Consider the following 20,856-nt stretch of genomic DNA (forward strand, 5'->3'; position numbering starts at 1 on the left):
AATCCACAGGCCGACTGCCCCCCGCCCTGCAAACATCTCCCAGTGTAAAACAACAGCCACAGTTTATGCAGGACCTCCATATAAACCACAACTGCACTCGGGTGCCCGCCCCCCACTGCCGGTGTTTAACTGACAAACTGTGTCCAGGAAGCGCACCCACATACCACCTTAATATCAAATTCCATTTGACGGATCAGCATTCAGACAAATAGCACCCTGAGGCCGTGTCTACACTTACAAGCTTATAGTGCGGCACACCTGTATCGATACAGCCGTGCCGCTGTAAGATCCCTCGTGTAGCCAGCGAGAGCGCTTCTGTTGACATAATAAAACCAGCTCAACGAGCGTAGCGGGAGGGTGTCTCCCGCCGACAGAGCACTGTGCACACGAGCATTTATGCCAGCAAAACTTCTGTCGCTCAGAGGTGTGACTAAAACACCCCCCGAGTGATAAAAGTTTTGCCGACATAAGTGGCCGAAGCTGTCAGAACAGAAATGTCCTTTGGAAGGTCCCGAGGGAGTATTTCAACCAAAGGGGGAATGATTTAAAGCAACTTTTTTGGAGGGACTGAGATCCTTTATGGAATGAACGCAGTGATTCCTTTCCCTAAGTAAGTGTGTCCTTCAGTCACTTCCTCCCTTCAGTTCCCGTGTTAAAGCCTTCCCCGTTTGCCTTAGCTAACGAGAGTCTAGCGCTCCCTTCTCCCCTCGGACAGAACCGGTGTTTATTCCAGGTATTGGAAAGGGACAGTAACGTGGGGAAACATGCCGGATGAACAGCCCTTCAGACGGGGGCTCTCCAGCCATCGATGGAGGTAGGTATGCGGGTTGCTTGCACGCACCCAACACACTAGCATGTCCATGGGCTTCCGCGCTGACCCGGAGAGAAGGGCCCACAGGGCAGTTCAGTTTTATTCATGGATTTTCAAGGCCAGAAGGGTTGAACAAGTTCTAGTTCAGGCACAAGGGTCTGGGCTTGATGCAGGAAACATGGGTGGTCATCTAGTCTGATCTCTTGATCATAGAATCATAGACTATCAGAGTTGGAAGGGACCTCAGGAGGTCGTCTAGTCCAACCCCCTGCTCAAAGCAGGACCAACACCAACCAAATCATCCCAGCCAGGACTTTGTCAAGCTGGGCCTTAAAAGCCTCTAGGGATGGAGATTCCACCACCTCCCTAGGGAACTTGAAGACACAGGTTGGAAAATTTCACCGCGTTTTCTGCATCTGTGGATGAACTAGAGTGTATCTTTTGGGAGGATGTCCAAGTCATGGTTTAAATGCTTCCAGTGATGGAGAATCCACCACGTCGCCCGGTGAGCTCTGCCAACGGCGGATCACCCTCCCTGTTAGAAACACCCAACCTACTGCCACTTTGAACGTTGACTTCAACTTGCAGCCCTTGGCCCTCGTCCGTCCTGTTTTCATCTGCTCGATTAAAGAGCCCTCTAGTATCAAATATACTCGGTACTTAAAGGTCGTGATCAAGTGGCCTCTTTACCTCCTTTTTGATAAGCTACGTAGCTCGAGTGGGTTTCCTCTCGCACTGCAGACCTCCAACCATTCTTGTAGCTCTCCTCTGATCCCTCTTCCCACCCAGGCAGATTGCTGGGAGTGCCCAGAGCACGCACGGCATAGGAGCATGTCCTCGCGGCTTGCCTTTGTTTTAAAGGCCCTTCATGGCGCCGCACTTCCCTCTTCGCACATATCTGTCCCCCATCACCATAGCATCTGAGCCTCATGATCTCGGATGTATTTCGCCTCACCACCTCTGTGAGCTAATGCCATGCTGCGATCCCCGTTTTACAGATGTGGACCCTGAGGCACAAGGGAGGCTGAACAGGGAGACTGTAGCAGAGCAGAGATGTTCACCCAGATCTCCTAAGTGCTCAGGGACTGCCCTAACCACAATGACATCCGTCCTCTCTTCCTACTTGCTCACTCTCCTCTCTCATTACCGGGCGCTCCACCCTTTCTGCTGTGCCATCTCTCACCTGCTCGACACCTCAGCCACCCTCTGCTCGACAACTTCTTCCACAACCCTCTGAGCCTGACGCCCTCCCTGAACTGGGCCATAAAGCCGTTCCCGTCTCCTTCTCCACAAGACCACCTCTGCGGTGATGCCTACAAGACATTGGCCAGAGGTGGCTCAAGGTTGGGCGGCGGATGAACGTGCTTTAAAAGTTGTGTATATTTTGGCGTTTCCTTCTTTCCCCGCGCTTTGAAGATCACTTGTCTCTTTCGATGGTAAGCTCTTCAGGTCAGGAGCCAGGCTACCTGTCAGGAACCGGGGCCTGCAGGAAAGCAGGTCTCCGGGCAACGTACTGAGCCCAGCTGGCCTGTAGTAGGCTGCCTGACTGGTGGGAAGTCAGCAGCAGTCCAGCGGCTGCTCAAAGCATTCGCTGCGATAGCTCCTGCCCCAGCCTTGGACCCAGCCGCACTTGTCTCTCTCCCTCCATCTTCCAAGCTTTTCCCCCTCCCTCTCTCAGCCACACTCCTTCAGCTTCGGTGCTCTGCCTCCCTCCTCTTTTCTTCTCCCACCCCACAGTCCTCGAGGCAGGGGAGGTGATGAGAGAAGGGGACGCCTGGGCAATCCCCACCCACGCATGGTGACGGACGGGGTAATCTCTGTTGCATGGCGGCTCACCACTAAGAGTTTTTCCCCTTGCCCTTATGGGCCTGCCTCTGTTTGTGTGTGTGGGGGGGGGGGGGGGGGGGGGATGATTTATCTAGGTACTTATCTGATTCCCAACACTCCTGAATTGGAGCAGCTGTGTCCCGTAGGTGTAGCCATGTGACCATTGGGAGTGCCGTCTGTGTACCGTGCCTGTCCATTTCTAAGGAGTCTGCTTGTCTCCTTCCTTAGAGGTTTTTAAGGTCAGGCTTGACAAAGCCCTGGCTGGGATGATTTAGTTGGTATTGGTGCTGCTTTGAGCAGGGGGTTGGACTAGATGACCTCCTGAGGTCCCTTCCAACCCTGATCTTCTATGATTCTATGCTTGCTTGAAGCAGAGCTGAGGCAGCACGTTAGACAGGAGAAATGCCCTGTGCTCCCTCCTGGGGCCTTTGGTTCTTTCCTGATTTCACATAAAAGAAAAATCACTCGGGCTTGAGCGGTGCGGGAACATAAGAATGGCCACATTGGGTCAGATCAAAGGTCCACCTAGCCCAGTATCCTGTCTTCCAACAGTGGCCAATGCCAGCTGCTTCAGAGGGAATGAATAAAACAGGTAATCATCAAGTGATCCATCCTCTATCGCCCATTCCCAGCTTCTGGGAAACAGAGGCTAGGGACACCACCCCTGCCCAACCTCCATGAATTTATCTAGTTCCTTTTTGATCCCCTGTTATAGTCTTGGCCTTCACAACATCCTCTGGCAAAGAGTTCCACAGGTTGGCTGTGCGTTGTGTGAAGAAATACTTCCTTTTGTTTGTTTTAAACCTACTGCCTATTAATTTCATTAGGTGACCCCTAGTTCTCGTGTTATGAGAAGGAGTAAATAACACTTCCTTATTGATTTTCGCCTGGTGTACCTGCGGGCAGGTGTGTACACACGTTCCGTGCCTATAAGCATCTGTGTGTGTCTGTAGCTCCCTCTCTGTTTGTGCACTTGTCTGCCTGAGAATCTGAGTGTGCGTGAATCTAGCCAACTCTCATGACTTTATCACAAGCCTTGTGGTGGAATTCGGGGTGCTAATCTAGTGTCTCTGTGCTCCAAGAATATGATGAGATGAGATTCACAGCAGTCATTCAATAAAGAAAAAAGTATGTTTCTGGCTCTCATGTCACAGAGAAAAGCTGGAAAATGTGACCCAAGCGTGACTCTGAAGGATCAGAAACTAGAAGGCAAAGAAAAAGAAGCCACTTTATTATTATTTTTTAAATCTCATGATTTTTAAACCAATCTCAGGATTGGGAGGGCAGATTCCTGATCTGTAGCTGCTCGAGGCTGGCAGCATTGTACACACTTGTGTGCATGTGAATATTAGTGCATTCGTGTCTGTGTGCGTGGAGCTCCGTGCACATGCATGTCGGTGAGTGTGTAAACATGCCTACCTTTGCGGGGGTGGTCTGAACATAACTGCAGGCTGAAAAGGAAACTCCTCGAATGCAGAAGGGACAAACTAGGGATCTTTGAAGAGAGACAGTCCCTGGCCCTCAGCAGCCCCTCTGTGTTCCCATTCCCCTGCAGAAGGCTCACCTCTACCATTACAGTTCAGAAGGGCTAAATGACACCCTTGTTCTTCCTCTGCCTTTCTCCGTCCACCCCATGGCTCCCCCCCTGAAGTATCTGTATCAGGGGTCGGCAGCCTTTCAGAAGCGGTGTGCCGAGTCTTCATTTATTCACTCTAATTTAAGGATTCTAAAAACTTTAACGTTTTTAGAAGGGCTCTTTCTAAAAGTCTATAATATACAACTAAACTATTGTTGTATGTAAAGTAAATAAGGTTTATAAAATGTTTCAGAAGCTTCATTTAAAATTAAATTAAAATGCAGAGCCCCCCGGACCGGTGGCCAGGACCCGGGCAGTGTGAGTGCCACTGAAAATCAGCTCGCGTGCCGCCTTCCACACGCTTGCCATAGGTTGCCTACCCCTGCTCTCTATTAACAGCAGTCAGAGTATGGGCACGCTGATTGTCTAGAAACAGTAACAGCTCTACAGCAGGCCTCTTTCCTTCCCCAAAAAGGAGCCCGGCTAAGAACCAGGAAGGTGGGCACAAAGTGAGACTCCATGGCTGGATAGATCCCAGCTGACGGGACAAAACGACACTGTTCTGAGCGGTGGAACCCTGGCTGTTTCCCCGCTCGGAGTCAAAGCCTGTTCTAATTAAGCCAAAACCTTTCTCCCCAGCCCTCCCCCACCCCCTTTTCTTATGGGATGATCATATTACAATGACTTGATCCATATTTGCTACAGGAACTCGGCTGGCTGCATCTTTCAAGAGGCGCCGGGCCTTTAAATATTTTCCCTCTGAATCCAAGAACAAAGAAATTAATTGGCACCATGCATCTGGAGACAGTTAATTATCATAAGGCCATCTTAAAGGCACAGTGCCTAAATAAAGCAAGAAAGGAGAGGGAGGAGGCCTGGGCTGGGCTCTCCAAGGGAGAGAATCCAGAGGGCAGTGGCTTTACTTTAATATACATTTGTCAGCGTCCATGTGTTTGGGAACGTTCAAACAGAAGGCAGTCCTGTTAGAGCAACAGAGCCCCCAATGTCTAACTGCCCCTCCTGTTTGCAAAGGCCCTTCTGGCTACATCCAGGTGTTCAGATTTTCGGTTAACTCTTTGGCTGCTGGTCCTCCTCCACTGCGGAGTGCGACGGAGCACTAAGCGGTACCTAAGAAGCGGCTCTGTTTTACAATTCATCTTTCAAATAGAAGAAGCAGCAAGCATGGCTCAGCGGCTGGGGTGCTAACCTGAGACATGGGGTCATTTCCCAGCTCTGCCACAGATTTCCGGTGTGACCTTGGGCAAGTCACTTAGCTGCTCCGTGTCTCAGCTCCCCATCTTCACAATGGGGTTAATAGTCCTGCCCTGCCTCACAGGGAGCGCTGTGGAGATAAATACATTACCAATTGTGAAGTGCCTGGCTACTACAGCAATGGGGGCCAGATAAACATCAAAGGGAGATCGGCACAGCCCTAGAGGGACCAGCACCACCTACTCAATCTTTCACCCCACTGACCACAGCAGTCTGGGTTTTCCCTACAGGTCTCCCCTTTAAATACCAGCCTGGCTTAATTGAGGAGATCTAACCAGATCCCAGCTCGATGTGGACACAACTGCAGGCCTTGGCGTCTATGGACCCAAAGAACCTCTGCTCCGAAGCGGCATCTGGTCCTGAGTAAAGTTCTGCTTTTGGGTTTGATTCAATTTTCTAGCTGGACTGGCTGAGGCACAAGGAGATCAAGTGACTCTGGCTGGAGGTCAGGGCTGGGATTAGAGTCTCTTGGATTCTCTGTGTTGCACTCGAACTCCTGGGTAATGCAACCCTCTGTCACCCGCTGCAAACCTGAACAGATGGGGCCGATCAGCGGGACATGTGCCAAACAGAATAGAGATGCAAGACCTGCTGGGGCTTAAACTCCTCGGGCTGCAGCGGATGTAAATCAGCCCAGCTGCATTGAAGTCAGTGCAAGTTATGACCAGTTACACCAACTGAGGGCTTGGCCCCTTGGTGAACTCGGCGCTGTCTCTTTAAAGCTGAACTCCCCTCACCACCACCACCACCACCACCACCACCACCGTGCCCCAGTCTCTCTTAAAGAGGCGGCGCTTGTAATTTTTTAAAAAACCTCCATTTGCCAACCCCCGCAGCTTTTCCTGACCTGAGAAAAAGTGTTAAAAACAAGGAGGATTTGAAATCAATAGAATAGCAGCTGAAGCAAGAGGTTGTCTCATTTGGTGAGTTAACCACCCTCAGCAAGGGCGCGGGCAGAGGCGTTCTGCAAAATGAGCATTCGGATAAAGCGGGAATTATATTAATCATTTATAAGGCCTGGCCCTTCTGTGGGGCTTTGTTTCTAATCGCTGGGCTTGGGCCCCCTTTTTTTTTACATCTCTGTGATGGATAAAGCAGATGGAGGATCCCCCCCCAGCTCACTACTTGTTTCTTATACTGGGGCCTTGTCTACTTAGTCTTTCCTGGGCGTTTCTATGTGTGGCCGGAGAACAGGGAACAGATTTTCATTGGAACACAGAACTGGAACGGACCTTCTGGGTCATTGAGTCCAGCCCCCTGCTAGCACCAGGCACGCCATGATATCGTCCCGCTCATAGATTTATCAACCTCCCTCTTCAAACTAGCGAGGACGTTTGCCCCACAACTCCTACCGGGAAGCTGTTCCAGACCCTCGCTCTTCGGCTGGCTTTACAAAGAGCCGGGCTCATCAGGGGGTCTGCACTTATGAACATCTGACCCTGACTGTGGGGGCTGAGTACTTGAATAATCTGTTCCAAACCCGGCCTGTGGCATCTCAGTGAAAGAGCCCGGATTTCGGATACTGGCTAAGCCTCCAGTCTTGCAAATGATTTCTGCACATGCCTCAGGGCCGCCCAACAGGGTGGGGCAGCTGGCCACAGTGCCCCTATCCCCTATTTGAGAGGGCCCCCCCACAGAGCAACACACAGGGTTACAGCACCGCTCAGGTTTGGCTCAGCTGCCCTCCCATCCCGATGGCGCAGCTGGGCCAAACCTGAGTGGCAACGTGACCCCATGCCTGGAGGGGGGACCCAAAACTGCCTATGCAGAATAAGTCCAGGGTTGGCTTGTTTGCCACCCCCACCTTCTGGACCTCTCCTTAGTATTTTTGCATTCTTGATTGGTTCGGGGGTTTATTTGGGGGGGGTCAGTTTCCAATTTCACCCTAGGTCCCCCCAACACCTCTGTGTGGCCCTGTTAACGTTAGGCAGGGGAGCAGTCCCACCGACTTCAAGCTCCTCCTCGTGGGCTTCAAGTTAAGCTTGTGTGTAAATGTTTGCCTAAGTGAGATCAGAAGGGACTGCGGGGGAAGCTGTTCTCCGAGCTATTCCCCATGAACTCTGCAAAGCTCAGCACTGGAGATTTCCCTCATCTTGTTGCGATTAAGGGCAGAAACGGTAAGTTCCAGAGGAAACCGCCCTGTGAAATTTCCAGAGATGTTCACTCAACTCTGTTCATGTCAAATCTGCCCCATTTCTGAGCAAACATGGGGCATCTCACATCAACATTTTGAAATCCAAACCAAATGGCCCGCATTGTGGGCTGGTGTACACGGGCGTAGCACTGTTGGAGCTGGGCTGGTTGGCCCCAGCGGAGGATCTTGGTTTGGACACAGTTCAGCGCCCACGTTCGAATATGCAAGATTTTGGGGTCTGCATATGGAGGGTAGGAAAAAAGAAACGGCCAATATGCAGGGTGGGGGGAAAAGAACATTTAGCAGGTGGAAAATATCCTGAAAAGGAATTGTGAAAATTGTCACTGGTGTTCCTGAACTCCATGCACGTGCACGCACCGCACATTCCTGATCTCCACGCACGCACAGGCACCGCATGTTCCTGATCTCCACGCACGCGCAGGCACCGCACTTTCCTGATCTCCACGCACGCACAGGCACCGCATGTTCCTGATCTCCACGCACGCGCAGGCACCGCACTTTCCTGATCTCCACGCACGCACAGGCACCGCACTTTCCTGATCTCCACGCACGTGCAGGCATCGCACGTTCCTGATCGCCATGCACGCTCACCGAGCATTCCTGATCACCAGGCACGCATGCTCACTGAGTGTTGCTAATCGCCACGCACGCACATACCGAGTGTTCCAGATCTCCACATATGCGCTCGACCAAGCGTTCCTGACCTCCACACGCACACGCCCCGAGCGTTCCTGATCTCCACGCACACTCACCAAGCTTTCCTGATCGCCCGGCATGCGCATACCGAGCGTTCCAGATCTCCAGGCGTGCGCACACATCACACGTTCCTGATCTCCAGGCGCATGCACAGAGTATTGCACAGCCCCTGTGAGCACTCGTAGTCCCCACCCTTTCCCGTGGCTCTTTCTTTCTTAGCAGGCCCTAATCAGGTGTGATTGGCAGGTGTGTGAATAGCGGAGGGTGGAAGCGTCTCTCAGAGGAACAGCGGAGTAACAAGAAGGGTCCGACTGGCAAAGGGAGGGGACCCCCAGCAGAACCGCCCATGTACATGCTATTCCCACCCGACCTGTTACATGACTGGTGTCCCCCTCCCCATGCCAGTCTCACCCAACTTGTTACTTGCCTGTTCCACTGCTAATACCTTGCCCCTCCACTGCTCACAGCCTCACACCCAAGCGCTAAGCCGGGTAAGCACCCCCGCAGCTATCCACACTGCGCTGGTGACATGTCTGAGCCATAAATAGCAGCCCCCCCCCCCCCCCCGCGTCCTCCTCGACCTCACGCTTCTCAATGAACTCCCCATCCAGTCCTCCAGAACACCCTGCTGCTGCAAGGAGAGGAGAGAGAACACGACCTCCCGGTCACATCGCTTATACTCGGGGCGTGTCTACACTGTGTCGGTCTTGCCAGGCTAGTGTAGACACAGCCCAACAGAAGGGGTTTCTCTGTCGACCGGGTGACGTTAGCTACGGATCCGCACAGCTGCATCTAGGCTGGAGGTGCGGCCGGCATAGGTCTGGCAGTCAGGGCTGTGTTTTTTCACAGCTACTCTGACTTGACTTTCACATGCCCCCTAAGCCTTAGGTACTGTGGTGCCCGAGGACAGAATACCGAATAGGCTAGAACAGCTGTGGGGCAAGCAGCGGTCTCTTCACTCCAACCCCTCTCTCATTTTTGCTGCCCAAACGCGATTAACGCTGAGGTTTGGGGTGTTCCGGGAATAACGAAGCCAGGAGGCCATCAATACCCAGCGCATGTTTATTGCTTATTCCTACAGCAGTGCTTGGAGACCACGCCCCAGACTGGGGGCTCCTTGTCCATGCCATGCTCCGAGGGGCTTGCAGACTAAATCAACAAGCCAACGGGTGGAAGGAGAAGTGACTTGCCCAGGGTCAAACAACACATCGGTGGCAGAGACAGGAAGCTCTGCTATGTCTCCTATTGACTCAAAGGTGTCGCCAATTGTTGGCCATGCGCAGTTCGTTCTTAAAAATGCTCAAGAGACCAAATACCGAACTTAGCCACACTGACTGTCTAAAGACAAAGCCGCATGATATGAAAAGGAAACACGCAGACCCCTCCTTCCGGGAAGCAGCTTGTACCGGGGCAGAACATTCATGTATTTTGCCAAATTTCCTATTTTCGGACTCAATTTTTGCGAAGTGTTGTGGATACCTGACATGGGTGAACAGAACTGTGGGGAAGGAACATAATAGGAATTGGTCCTGCTTTGAGCAGGGGGTTGGACTAGATGACCTCTTGAGGTCCCTTCCAACTCTGATTTTCTATGATTCTATGATTCTAATACATTCAGGTAACATAGCTTCTCAACACTTAGATAAATCATGTTTGCTATATTAATACCATGCCTCTAATAGCTATCAGTATGGTTATGCTACGCCTAACATGTAGGTATTGGCTAACAGCCAGAAACTGAAGGAAAACCCACAGCCTGGATCCAGACAGCCCCAAGATTTGCAGAAAGTTTCAGAACCAGATCTCAATGCGGATTGTACAACTTGAGCCTGTTTGCGCATTAAGGGCATCGTCCCCTTTTAGCATTCACACATCACTAGCGTAAGAGTTAATAAGCGGATAATCTAGCAACATCAATGGGCAAATTACGCACCGGGACAGTCCAGGCTTTTTGTTTTCCCCAAATTTCCTGCTGTTACCACCCCTGGTGGAGCTGAACTGGTGGGACAAGCAGTGGGAAACGGGGCCAAAAGGCCTGCTGTAGACATGGAGAATGGGATGTGAGATCTACTAGCCTGCAGACCGAAACTGCTGCAGAACCAAGCAGTAGGCGAGGACTCCGGAAGCGGGGGATGGGGAGGCTGGCTCATGAGAGCCGGTGCTGGCCAGTGGCTAGCACACTGGGCTAGGGTTTGGGAGACCTGCTAGCCACCACTGTAATAAACAACAACTCACTACGCTGCCCACAGAATGAAACAGCTGGAGAGCGAGCGCGTGGGGGTGTTCTTTACTGGCAGTGTTGTCTGGTGGCTAACATCAGAGCACACCTGGCTTCTATTCCTGGCTCGGCAACGGACACCTGCTACAGCCTTGGGCTGCTCAAAAACTCCGTGCCTCAGTTTCCCCATCTACGCAGTGGGAATAGCATTTTCCACCGGCCTCCCAGGTGAGCTGGGAGCATACGTTCACTTTGACAGCCCCAGATACAAGGGCTAAGTATTAGTAAGATATTAATTTTAACCCAGCCCAGGACTGTTTAACACAAGAGATTCAGAGCAGAACATGCCTCTCGCCTTGAGTCCAGAAAGCCAGCCTGCTTTTCACCCCCTCTCCCTCGAAGTCACTGGTCCAGACCTCATCCTCCAGAGGTCGATTATTATATTATGGCAGCTGTCAAGGACCCCAGCAAGGCTCAATACCACATTGTGCTGAGCCCTGTGCAACGGAAATAGAGAGACAGCCACTATCCGGGCCTCTAAGTGAGCTCCGTGTCATTTACTGGCAGGGAGACATTCCATCGCTCTGCAGGGATATTAACAAAACCAGGGCCACATCCCTTAGAGCAAAGGTTTCCCTCAGCTCAAGCCTGCTCTTTGCCCTGCACCCCAGAGGTGGCTGCATTCCGGGAGCGCTGCATGTACATCGCACGAAAGGCTCTGTATGGACCTCATGTACCTATTCGGACCCTGCTTAACCCAGTCTGCTCTCTCCCGCTTTGGGATTTCCAGTCCAGACAGTACAAAACGTCACCCGGCATCCTTCCCCCATCTTCATTTCAATGTGGCATCGAAGCGGCAAGGGAGAATTGCAGTGGCGGAGAAGTCAGAGATAGATCCAATCTACTTCGGAGCCTGGTGCAGCATATGTCCCTTACAGCTCCAATGCTAACAGCGTGCCCTCTCTTTTAAAAAAACCTCAGTTAATCGGGCTTGCATCAGTTCCCCTTGGAAATCTAACCGCACTCATTGTCAGTAAGTGCTGCTTAAGTCAGCCTTAAATTCATCCCATTGTACACACACACACACCCTTCCTATTCTCACTACATCCGCCTAAATAACCCTCTGCTGGATTTGCAGCCTGGAAATACTGCTAGCCAGTTGGCATGTCTCCCGCATGTCAACCAAGCTCGACATATCGGGCCTGATCCACAGATCAGTGAAATCAATGGAAAGACTCCCCTGGACTTCCAAGGCCATTCAACTTTCTGCATGAGGCCAGGTCTTACTGACCTTCTCTGAGGTCCCTCCAGTGCGATTCCTCCTGCTTCAGGGCTCTGATTACTAGAGGTCAGGAGGAGACCTCACGTGGGAGACAGATTATCCCACATCTGCTACTGTGGGGTTCTTATACCTTCCTCTGAACTGTCTGGTGCTGGTCCCTGCCAGAGACATGGTATTGGACTATGCACCTCGGGTCTGATCCGGTCTGGTGGCATCTATGTGCCTGTGTTGATTCCATTTTAGGATATATGCAAGGCCTTGTATCCAGAGGGTCCTAGATTCTATGAATAGGAAAATGTCACTCCCTGCAATAAAGGAAGTGGGCTCTGGAATAAAAATGTGAGTTCGGGCTGGGGTGTCATCTGTGCCTGTGCATGCGATTGTTTGCGGGGCAGTGTGTGTGAATGGGATGCATGTGTGTGTGTGTGTGTGTGTTGTGTAAACTGTCGTGCTCTGCCGTAGGAAATCACATTAGGGATTACACGGCGGTGGCTGCACAGACTCTCCGGCAAATTACAGGCTACTGCAAGGATCGAGTTTCGTTTACCCTCCGAAAAAAAAAATTACGGGCCAAGGAAGAAGAAAATATACTCTTTATATGGGGCAGCGAAGCTGTTACAAGTGCGGAGGGGGGCGGGCAGTGAGCTCACACGCCTGTGGCAGGAAATCATTATCTCCCTTGAAAAGGAGATGTTTTGTTGGGAGCCTGGAAACAACCTCAGTGTTTCTTTGTGCAGAGCTTTATGTGTGTGTATCTACACAGTGTGTGTGTGTGTACAGACCCTCGGCAGGTGTCGAGCAGCCCTGCTCTGTTCAGTGGAACTCTGCGATTTGTACCAGCCCTGGGCCTGGCCCACTATCCTATTTGCTAGCAGCTCGGGTGTGTTTGTGTCAGGGCTCTTTGTGCAACTCGGCTGTGTTCGTCCAGTGCGGCGGTGGGGTCGCGCGGACTGTGCGTGTGCCTGCGTCAGTATGTGTTGGTGTGCACAGCCAGGGCATCTGTTCTAGGAGCCGTATTTTCCAAAAAGCTGCGGGCTTAGCACTCACCGTCAGTGCCAGATTTTCACGTCCTCTGCTTGCATGAGAAGTGCAGAGTCCAGCTGCATTGGCAGCCAGCTGGCTGGGATCTGGGTCCCTCCTTCACTGTGTGTGGGGGGGGTTGCTGGATTATATGGGTCTCTGGCATGTGCTTTTTGGGGCGGGGCCTATCACTCACTCTGTGTACCTACAGCACCTAGCACCATGGGGCTCGGCTCTCAGTTAGGGCTTGGGGAGAATGGGGGGACCCTGGTATGGGGGAAGAGGGCACACAGAGCCCTTGGCATGAGGGACCTTGGTGTGGGAGGAGGAGAAGAAATGGGGGCCCCCAGAGCTCCTGGCACGGCGGGGGGGGGGGGGGAAGTCCCCGAAACAGAGGGGGGGGGGGGGGTGAGACATTGGGAGCTCGTGGGGTGTGCACTGGGCCTATAGAAGCAATAAAGTGTGCAACCCTCTGGTGATAATAACAAAGTGTGTGTGTATGTGTGTGTGTGTGTTACCCATTGCACCAGCCTTTAGGCCAGGATGCTACCAGCTGTTGCCAGCGGTGGGTACCTTTGCTGCCACTCTGTGGCCAGACTGCCAAGGTATAAGCCAGGTGGTGGGGGTGGGGGGGGTGCACTGCTCCCTACCTCTCCATGGTGAGTTACCTCATTCCAACATGGGACTTTACAGGGCGCTCTTATAAAGCCCCCTGCCTGCGTCCTGCCTTGAGTCCCTGCTGCTCACCCGAACCTTGAGAGGTCTCTTTACATAGAAGCAGGAGGAAAGTCCTGACCCCACCTCCGCCCACAAAACCAGCTCATTTGTTTTCTGTCCACACTGAGAGAGCGAGACCCCAGAGATCAGGCAAAGATGGGCTATGAAAAGAATCCCTTGGTGTACTGCAGGCGAGGGTCCTACACCCGGTGGTTACTAACAGAACCTTTGAGCTCACGTCACTGGGCTTGAGGCTTTCCTGTGTGGATCAAACTGGGTTTACTGGAGGCCAGTGACAAGACAAGCCAGAAACACCAGCACTCCCTCTCATGGCACGAGAGCTGAACATCCTCCGGCCTGGCTGGATGTCAGCCAGCGTTTAGCTGAGACCCATGGACTGAAAGTGCTCAGCTCCTTGTGGGCCAGGGCCCTAGACTGTAAAGTCCTCAGGACAAGCTTGGTGTCTTATGGATGTGTGCAACTCCATGAGCACCTGTCGTGATTGCATGGGCCTGATCCAAAATTCCCATTAAAGTCTTCGGGGGGGAGGGGGGGAGTCTTTCCGTTGCCTCTAATGGGAGTTTGAGTCATAGGCTCTAATTCTCCGCTGGTGTCAACAGCCAAATGCCACCCAAGTCAAGGAAGCATTCTCACCGGCAGAGAATTTGGCCCGCAGTTTTTAAGAGACCACTATGATCATCTCTGGCCTGTGCATAACACAGGTCAGAGAATTTTGAGAAAGAAAGAAAGAAAGAAGGCTGGAATGATAGATAGATAGATAGATAGATAGATAGATGGTATGTGTGGGGATAGATAGATAGATAGATAGATAGATAGACAGATAGAGGGGTGTATGGGGATAGATAGAGAGATAGATGGTATGTGTGGGGATAGATAGATAGATAGATAGATAGATAGATAGATAGATAGATAGATGGTATGTGTGGGGATAGATAGATAGATAGATAGATAGATAGATGGGGTGTATGGGGATAGATAGATAGATAGATAGATAGATAGATAGATAGATAGATAGATAGATTTAATGAAAAATCTCTCACTACTTGTTGGTAAAAATTAACAGGCCAAATTCATCCCTCTGTGAACCCACTATCTTCTACAAAGTGAATAATGACCCAGCTGACACCCCCTCACCCCAATCTCACCCAGCCTGAACAGCAGGACAGAGATGTGATTCTGCGCATTTTCCCCAGGTTTATAAAAGCAGCCCTTCCGAAACCAGTCTGAGCATTGGTCTGAAAACAAAAACAACACAAGTTCCCTAAAGGCTTCTTCAAAGCGGAGTCTAACTAAAACCCCAGCCCCGCTTCACAGTCACTCCTGCACCAAGCAATTCCTCCCCAAAGAATGGTTTACAACTGCATCTATTATTTTATTTATTTTATGCACCCCACCCAACAATAGCCCCTCCTCAACTAAACGAAAAATCTCCCTGAGTCACAACTAATAAGAATAGAAAAATGAAGCCATGCAATGTTAATTACCTCCTCAGGATATAGGAGGATAAATGCAGCTTTTATACGGGCTGACCGCATAATTACAGAGACTGGCTGCACAAAAATGTTAATTCCAGACCAGGAAAATGTGTTCCACATTAATCCTGACATGAAATTTACTGGAAAGAATGAATGAGGGACTCGCATTGCTTTTCTCTCTCTCTCTCACACACACACAGGGCTGGATTCTGCTCTCAGCCCCAGTCCCAATGGGGGCAAAATCAAAGCAGCTGTTGATGGGTCTACATGGGGGAGATGGAGAGCCAGCCTCAGTGTCTTGCCCACCTGTGAGATCTCTAGATTGTCCAGTACAAAATCAAGCTAGAGCGAAACACAGGCCACCAATGCAAACCAAAGGCTGGTTCTGGTTCTGATCCGTGAGAAGCAGCTTGATTCTGCTCTCACATAAACCAAGGCCGTTTGAGTTTAGCTGAAGTTGGCAGGGAGGTAAGTGACAGCCGAGCCCAGCCCCAAACCCAAACCCAACCCCTTTCCCCTTCTCCAACGAAGTCGGTGGCAAAACCCCTTCGATCTACTTCAAAAACTAAAGGACTGGAGGGGTGGGACGCACCCACTCCGCTCTGTAATGCCCCACGTAGTTGTAAACCGTGCAAACCGACAGGCTAAGGAGATCCATGCATAATCCAGGGGCTGCGCTTGGTCGTATCCTCAGCCCCCCCCCCGCCCTAAAATGCAAACCGATGTTACTCACCGTTCCCTCCCGCGATCAGAGAAACCGGGTAACTTTGACCTCTCTGGAGCAAGGGGAGGGGGGCGCTTCAGAGAAATCGCAGGGGAAGGCAAAAAACCCCGTCGCTTTCCTCTAGTGTTCACGGCACTCTTTCCTTGCACGCGGGGTGAGTGAGTGTGTGTGGGCGTGCAAGGGGGGGGGCGCGTGTGTGAAATCTGGATTCCAAAGGCTGCAGCCCGATCCCAACCCGCTGATTCCCACGGGCCAGGTCAGTGTCGCCCGAACCCCCCCCCCCCCCCCCTTCCTGTAAAGCACACAAGCTCCCCAGGCTGGCCAGCGGCCGGGGGGGGGCGAGGAGCCGGGCACTCACCTTGCCAGGGAAGAGCTGGCTAAGCAGTACGAGGCAGAGGGGAACCCTGGTCAGTTGCATCTCGGCTTCTCCACCGTCCGTCCGTCTGTCCCGGCCGCCTCGGCCCCTGCCCCCTTTGCAGTTAATAAGCAAATGCAGGGCTCGTGCGGGGGGGGTCGTCCTTTGATCCAGCGGATCTGTTGTTTGGAAGGGGGGGGCGCTGATGCAAAGTTAAGAGAAACCCCGCCGCATCTAGCAGTCCGGGGAGAGAGAGAGAGAGAGAGGGGGTGTGTGTGTGTGTGTGTGTGTGTGTGTGTGTGTGTGTGTGTGTGTGTGTGTGTGTGTGTGTGTGTGTGTGCAGAGCTAGCAGTAAAAATAATAACACAAAACACGTTGCAGGAACGGCGATCTGCTACAAAAATAAACCCCCAAACAAAGCAGCCGCCGCAGGAGGACTTGTTGTGTCTGGCATCAGCCCCTACCCTGAAGTGAGACGTCTCCAGATGCTCCAGCCACGGACCCCCAAACCCAAGGCTGGTCGGTAAAGGAGCCGAGGGGTTCAGGCCAGGGCGAGCTTTGGCACGAGCGAGCCTAGCTTAGCCCCCCCGAGCTCGGGCTGGGGAGACCCAGGATCTCAGCCTCCTCCCCAAGAGGAACCGAGGAAGTTCTCTTGCAAAAGGGAAGTGGGGAAGTTTGCTTTGCTAGCAGCAGCTGCAGCGGCTGGAAATGCCTGTGTGTGTGTGTGTGTGTGTGTGTGCGAGGAGGGCTGGGATGTGTCTCCTTGGCCCTACCCCTCCAGCCTTCTCCCCTCCCAGGATCTGTGCCTGCTCCTACCTCCTCCCACTCCTCTCCGTGTCTGTCTCCTCTCTTTGCCATGCAGACATGAAAGAGGGAAGGGACCCAGGATGAAAGAGGGGAGGGGAGGGAGCAACAAGCCGGGGGGGGGGGGGGGGGGGGGGGGGGGGAAGAGAGAGATCATACATTTTTAAAAGTTACGGGGGGGGGGGGGCGGGTTTCAGCCCTTTGATTGGCTACAGAGCAGGAGAGGGGGCAGGTTTCTGCGCCGGGACTGGCCGAGAGCAAGAAGGGGTCGTAAATCTTCCCAGCGAGTCTGGTGGGGAGGAAGGGAGCTGACAGCTTCCCAATTTCTGGAGCCGAAAAGCGCTCCCAGACCTGATCACCACCAGCCTTTGTTGTGTAATCGACGCCCTAGCCTTCCTGCTCTAGCCTGGGGAGAGGTGGGCTCCTCTTCCCCAGAGCTAAGGCTCCCGAACTTGTGTATGCATGTTACACACACACACACTACACACACACACACACACACACACACAACTGCACATAAGCCCTCTCTCACACACATACATGCCATCTACCGTTTTTAATGCACAGGAAGATTCTCCCTGGATGCCCATTGCTTACTTGGCAAAGAGGTGGAAGCCCTTAATTAAATCAAAGCAATCTCGTGTGGCACTTTATAGCAGCATTTCTCAAAGACTGGCCCCGGAGATCTCCCCGGCACAGTTTCGGAAGGCAGCAAGCCCGGCCCGGTATCCAAAAGGTGGAGAAAAGCTGCTGTAAAGTCCTGCTCCAAACCCCACTGCTGCCGAGCGCAGTGGGCCTTGCAAATACTTCCTTAGCGTCAGGAGCTTTGCAAAGGTCGCCAACCTGTTGGGGAAAGAGAGTGCGGGCCCCGCACTGGGTAGCCACCGGCCACCCGTGCTCAGGGCCGGCTCTGGTTTTTTTGCCGCCCCAGGCAAAAAAGCCTCCTGCCGCGTCCCCCCCTCCTGGGAGCGTGGCAGGGGAGGGCGCCAAGCCCGGCCACGGGCCCACTCTCCCCGACCGGCAGGAGCGCCGGGGGGAGGGCGGAGAGCCCGGCCGGGGCTCTGCTCTCCCCGGCGAGCCTGCCACGGCTCCGCTCTCCCCGGCGGCCAGAGCGCCGGGGGGAGGGCGGTGAGCCCAGTCACGGCCCCGCTCTCAGGCCGGAGAGCCGCACCACGCCGCCCCCCTCCAGGTGCCGCCCCAAGCACATGCTTGGTGGGCTGGTGCCTGGAGCCGGCCCTGCCCGTGCTGGGCTGCGCAAATAGACACGGGTCTGACCCCGACTGCAGCGTGTAGCCTGAGCCTGGGGCTGCGTTGTATCAGCTCGTGTCAGTCACCTGCCACCAGCAGAGACACGGCTATTGTTGTTGGTGATATTATGTTCGCGCCTAGATGCTCCAGCTGGGACAGGGGCCCTGGTTGTGCCAGATGCTGAACAAACCCATAGGAAGGGATGGGAAGTGCCCTGCCCACTGGGCCGCAGAGCCGTCGCCCTAGCCTGGCGCTAGTCTCATTGAGCTGGCCTGAACGGAGCGCGAGACCTCCCCTAGCTATCAGCGGGAGCTACCGCCTCTTGGGTCCGCAGAGTCCGTCTGCCGCCACGGCAGTCCATCCCTGACGTGGTGGTGGATCGCAGGGAGATCCCAGGCCTCCCACCGCAGCCTCTCACCTGGTCCCCCAGAGTCACTGTCATTCTCTTTTGGTTCGGATCATAAGACTTTGGTCATTTCTGATCGTCGCAGCGCTACCTGGAGGGAAGCAGCCGGGCCCAGCCCATAGCGCAGAGGGTTGGGAGTCCGGAGATGCGGGGGAGGGTCTATTTCTGACCCTGAACTTGGGCCAGCCACGTCACCTTGTCCACTTGCTCTGTCTTGCCTATTATAGACTGCAAGCTCTTTAGGGCGGAGACTGCCCCTTGCTATGTGTATAGACAGCACCTAGTCCAGCTAGTCCCAATTTCAGGAGGGGCCTGAAGGTACCACTAAGCTTTCTTCCACGCCATTTCCGACAGCGGAGTAGGAAGTGCAAAGAAAGGGCAGAAAGCAAAGAGACAGGAGCCCATCCGCTAGAAGGCCGTGGGGTGGAGTAAGAAGGTGGCTTTTCCGCTAAACCCACAGCTGATCTGCGTGGATTTCTCTCATGTTTAATCATGTTGTGCTTATCGACTCTTTCAGGTACCATAAGGATGGGTTGTTGTTTTTTCAAATCCTGGTGTTATAATTATCCTGTTGGAGATGTCAGGCTGAGATCTACTCTCCCATCACTGGGTAGATACCCTGGGGGTGGGGTTGGGGGGCTCTCTATTTAGCCAGAGGAAAAGAACAGCACAGGAAACTGTGGAAAAACTGCCCCGAGCTAGCGGGCGCTTCCTCTCCTAGTCCTATCCATCTAGGTACAAGTACATCCCCCACTGCATGAGCGTTAACGCAGTGATCTCCATTTTACAGACGGGAGTGCCGGTGCAGAGCCTCGCAGGTCGTGAGGTGCTCATCTCCCATTGAAATCTGGGCCAAGGAGTTAAGGGACTTGCCCAGGGTCACACAGGGAGATTGTGGCAGAGTACGGACTTGAATGTGGGTTTCCTGAGATTTATGCTAGTGCCCTAGCCACCGGACCATTCTTCCTCTCCCAAAGTCTCTCGTTCTTTGTCCGCTCAGTACTTGGCCGTTCAGTTAAGTCTGCCAGTTGTGGTGCTAGTGGTTTAACTGATTTGGAGACTATCCACTGGGGATATGCCAGAGACCCACCAAACTCATTCCACTCATGGCCCTGAACAGCTGTCAGATGGGTACAGCTTTGGATGACTTGAGGTGGAATTCTCATAAGAATGGCCATACTGGGTCAGACCAATGGTCCATCTAGCCCAGTATCCTGTCTTCCAACAGTGGTCAATGCCAGATGCTTCAGAGGGAATGAACAGAATAGGGTAATTATTGAGTGATCCAGCCCATCGTCCAGTCCCACCTTCTGACAGTCAGAGGTTTAGGGATGTCCAGACTAGGGGGTTGCATCCCTGGCCATCTTGGCTAATAGCCACTGCTAGATCCTCCATGAACTTATCTCATGCTTTTTAAACCCAGTTACGCCTTTGGCTTTCACACCATCCCCTGGCAATGAGTTCCACAGGTTGACTGTGTGCTGGGTGAAGAAGCACTGCCTTTTGTTTGTTTTAAATCTGCTGCCTATTAATTTCACTGGGTGACCTCCTCGTTCTTGTGTTATGAGAAGGGGTAAATAACACTTCCTTATTTACTTTCTCCACACCAGTCATGATTGTATAGACCTCTGTCATATCCCCCTTAGTCGTCTCTTTGCCAAGCTGAACAATCCCAGTCTTTTTAATCTCTCCTCCTATGGAAGCGGTTCCAAACCCTTAGTCATTTTTGTAGCCCTTCTCTGTACTTTTTCCAATTCAAATATGTGTTTTCTTGAGATGGGGTGACCAGAACTGGACACAGTATTCAAGGATTGGGCGTACCATGGATTTATATAGAGGCAATATGATATTTTCTGTCTTATTATCTATCCCTTTCTTAATGACTCCTAACATTCTGGTCGCTTTTTTGGCCACTGCTGCACACTGAGTGGATGTTTTCAGAGAACAATCCACAATGACTCTGAGAGCTCTTTCTTGAGCGGTAACAGCTACTTCAGACCTATCATTTTGTATGCATAGTTGGGATTATGTTTTCCAATGTGTGTTATTTTTCATTTATCAATACTGAATTTCATCTGCCATTTTGTTGCCCAGTCACCCAGTTTGGTGAGATCCTCTTGTGACTCTTCAAAGTCTGCTTTGGACTTAACTAGCTTGAATAATTTTGTATCATCTGCAAACTTTGCCACCTCACTGTTTATCCCTTTCCCCAGACCGTTTATGAATATGTTGACCAGCACTGGTCCCAG

At 52.4% G+C, this 20,856-nt stretch overlaps 1 protein-coding gene across 1 annotated transcript in view; it reads right to left on the reverse strand.

Annotated features, from left to right (window-relative positions):
- LOC117871922 (tumor necrosis factor receptor superfamily member 16-like) overlaps positions 1 to 16,414 on the reverse strand; it is a 48,395-nt gene extending 31,981 nt beyond the window's left edge. The window contains exon 1 of the mRNA XM_034759757.1: positions 16,153 to 16,414. Coding sequence (XP_034615648.1) covers positions 16,153 to 16,212 — 60 coding nt within the window. The 5' untranslated portion in view covers positions 16,213 to 16,414. The remainder of the gene's footprint in view (positions 1 to 16,152) is intronic.
- Between the last annotated feature and the right edge of the window lie 4,442 nt (positions 16,415 to 20,856).

This window comes from Trachemys scripta, chromosome 2 (genome assembly GCF_013100865.1).
Source record: "Trachemys scripta elegans isolate TJP31775 chromosome 2, CAS_Tse_1.0, whole genome shotgun sequence".
In the NCBI taxonomy this organism is placed as follows: domain Eukaryota; kingdom Metazoa; phylum Chordata; order Testudines; family Emydidae; genus Trachemys; species Trachemys scripta.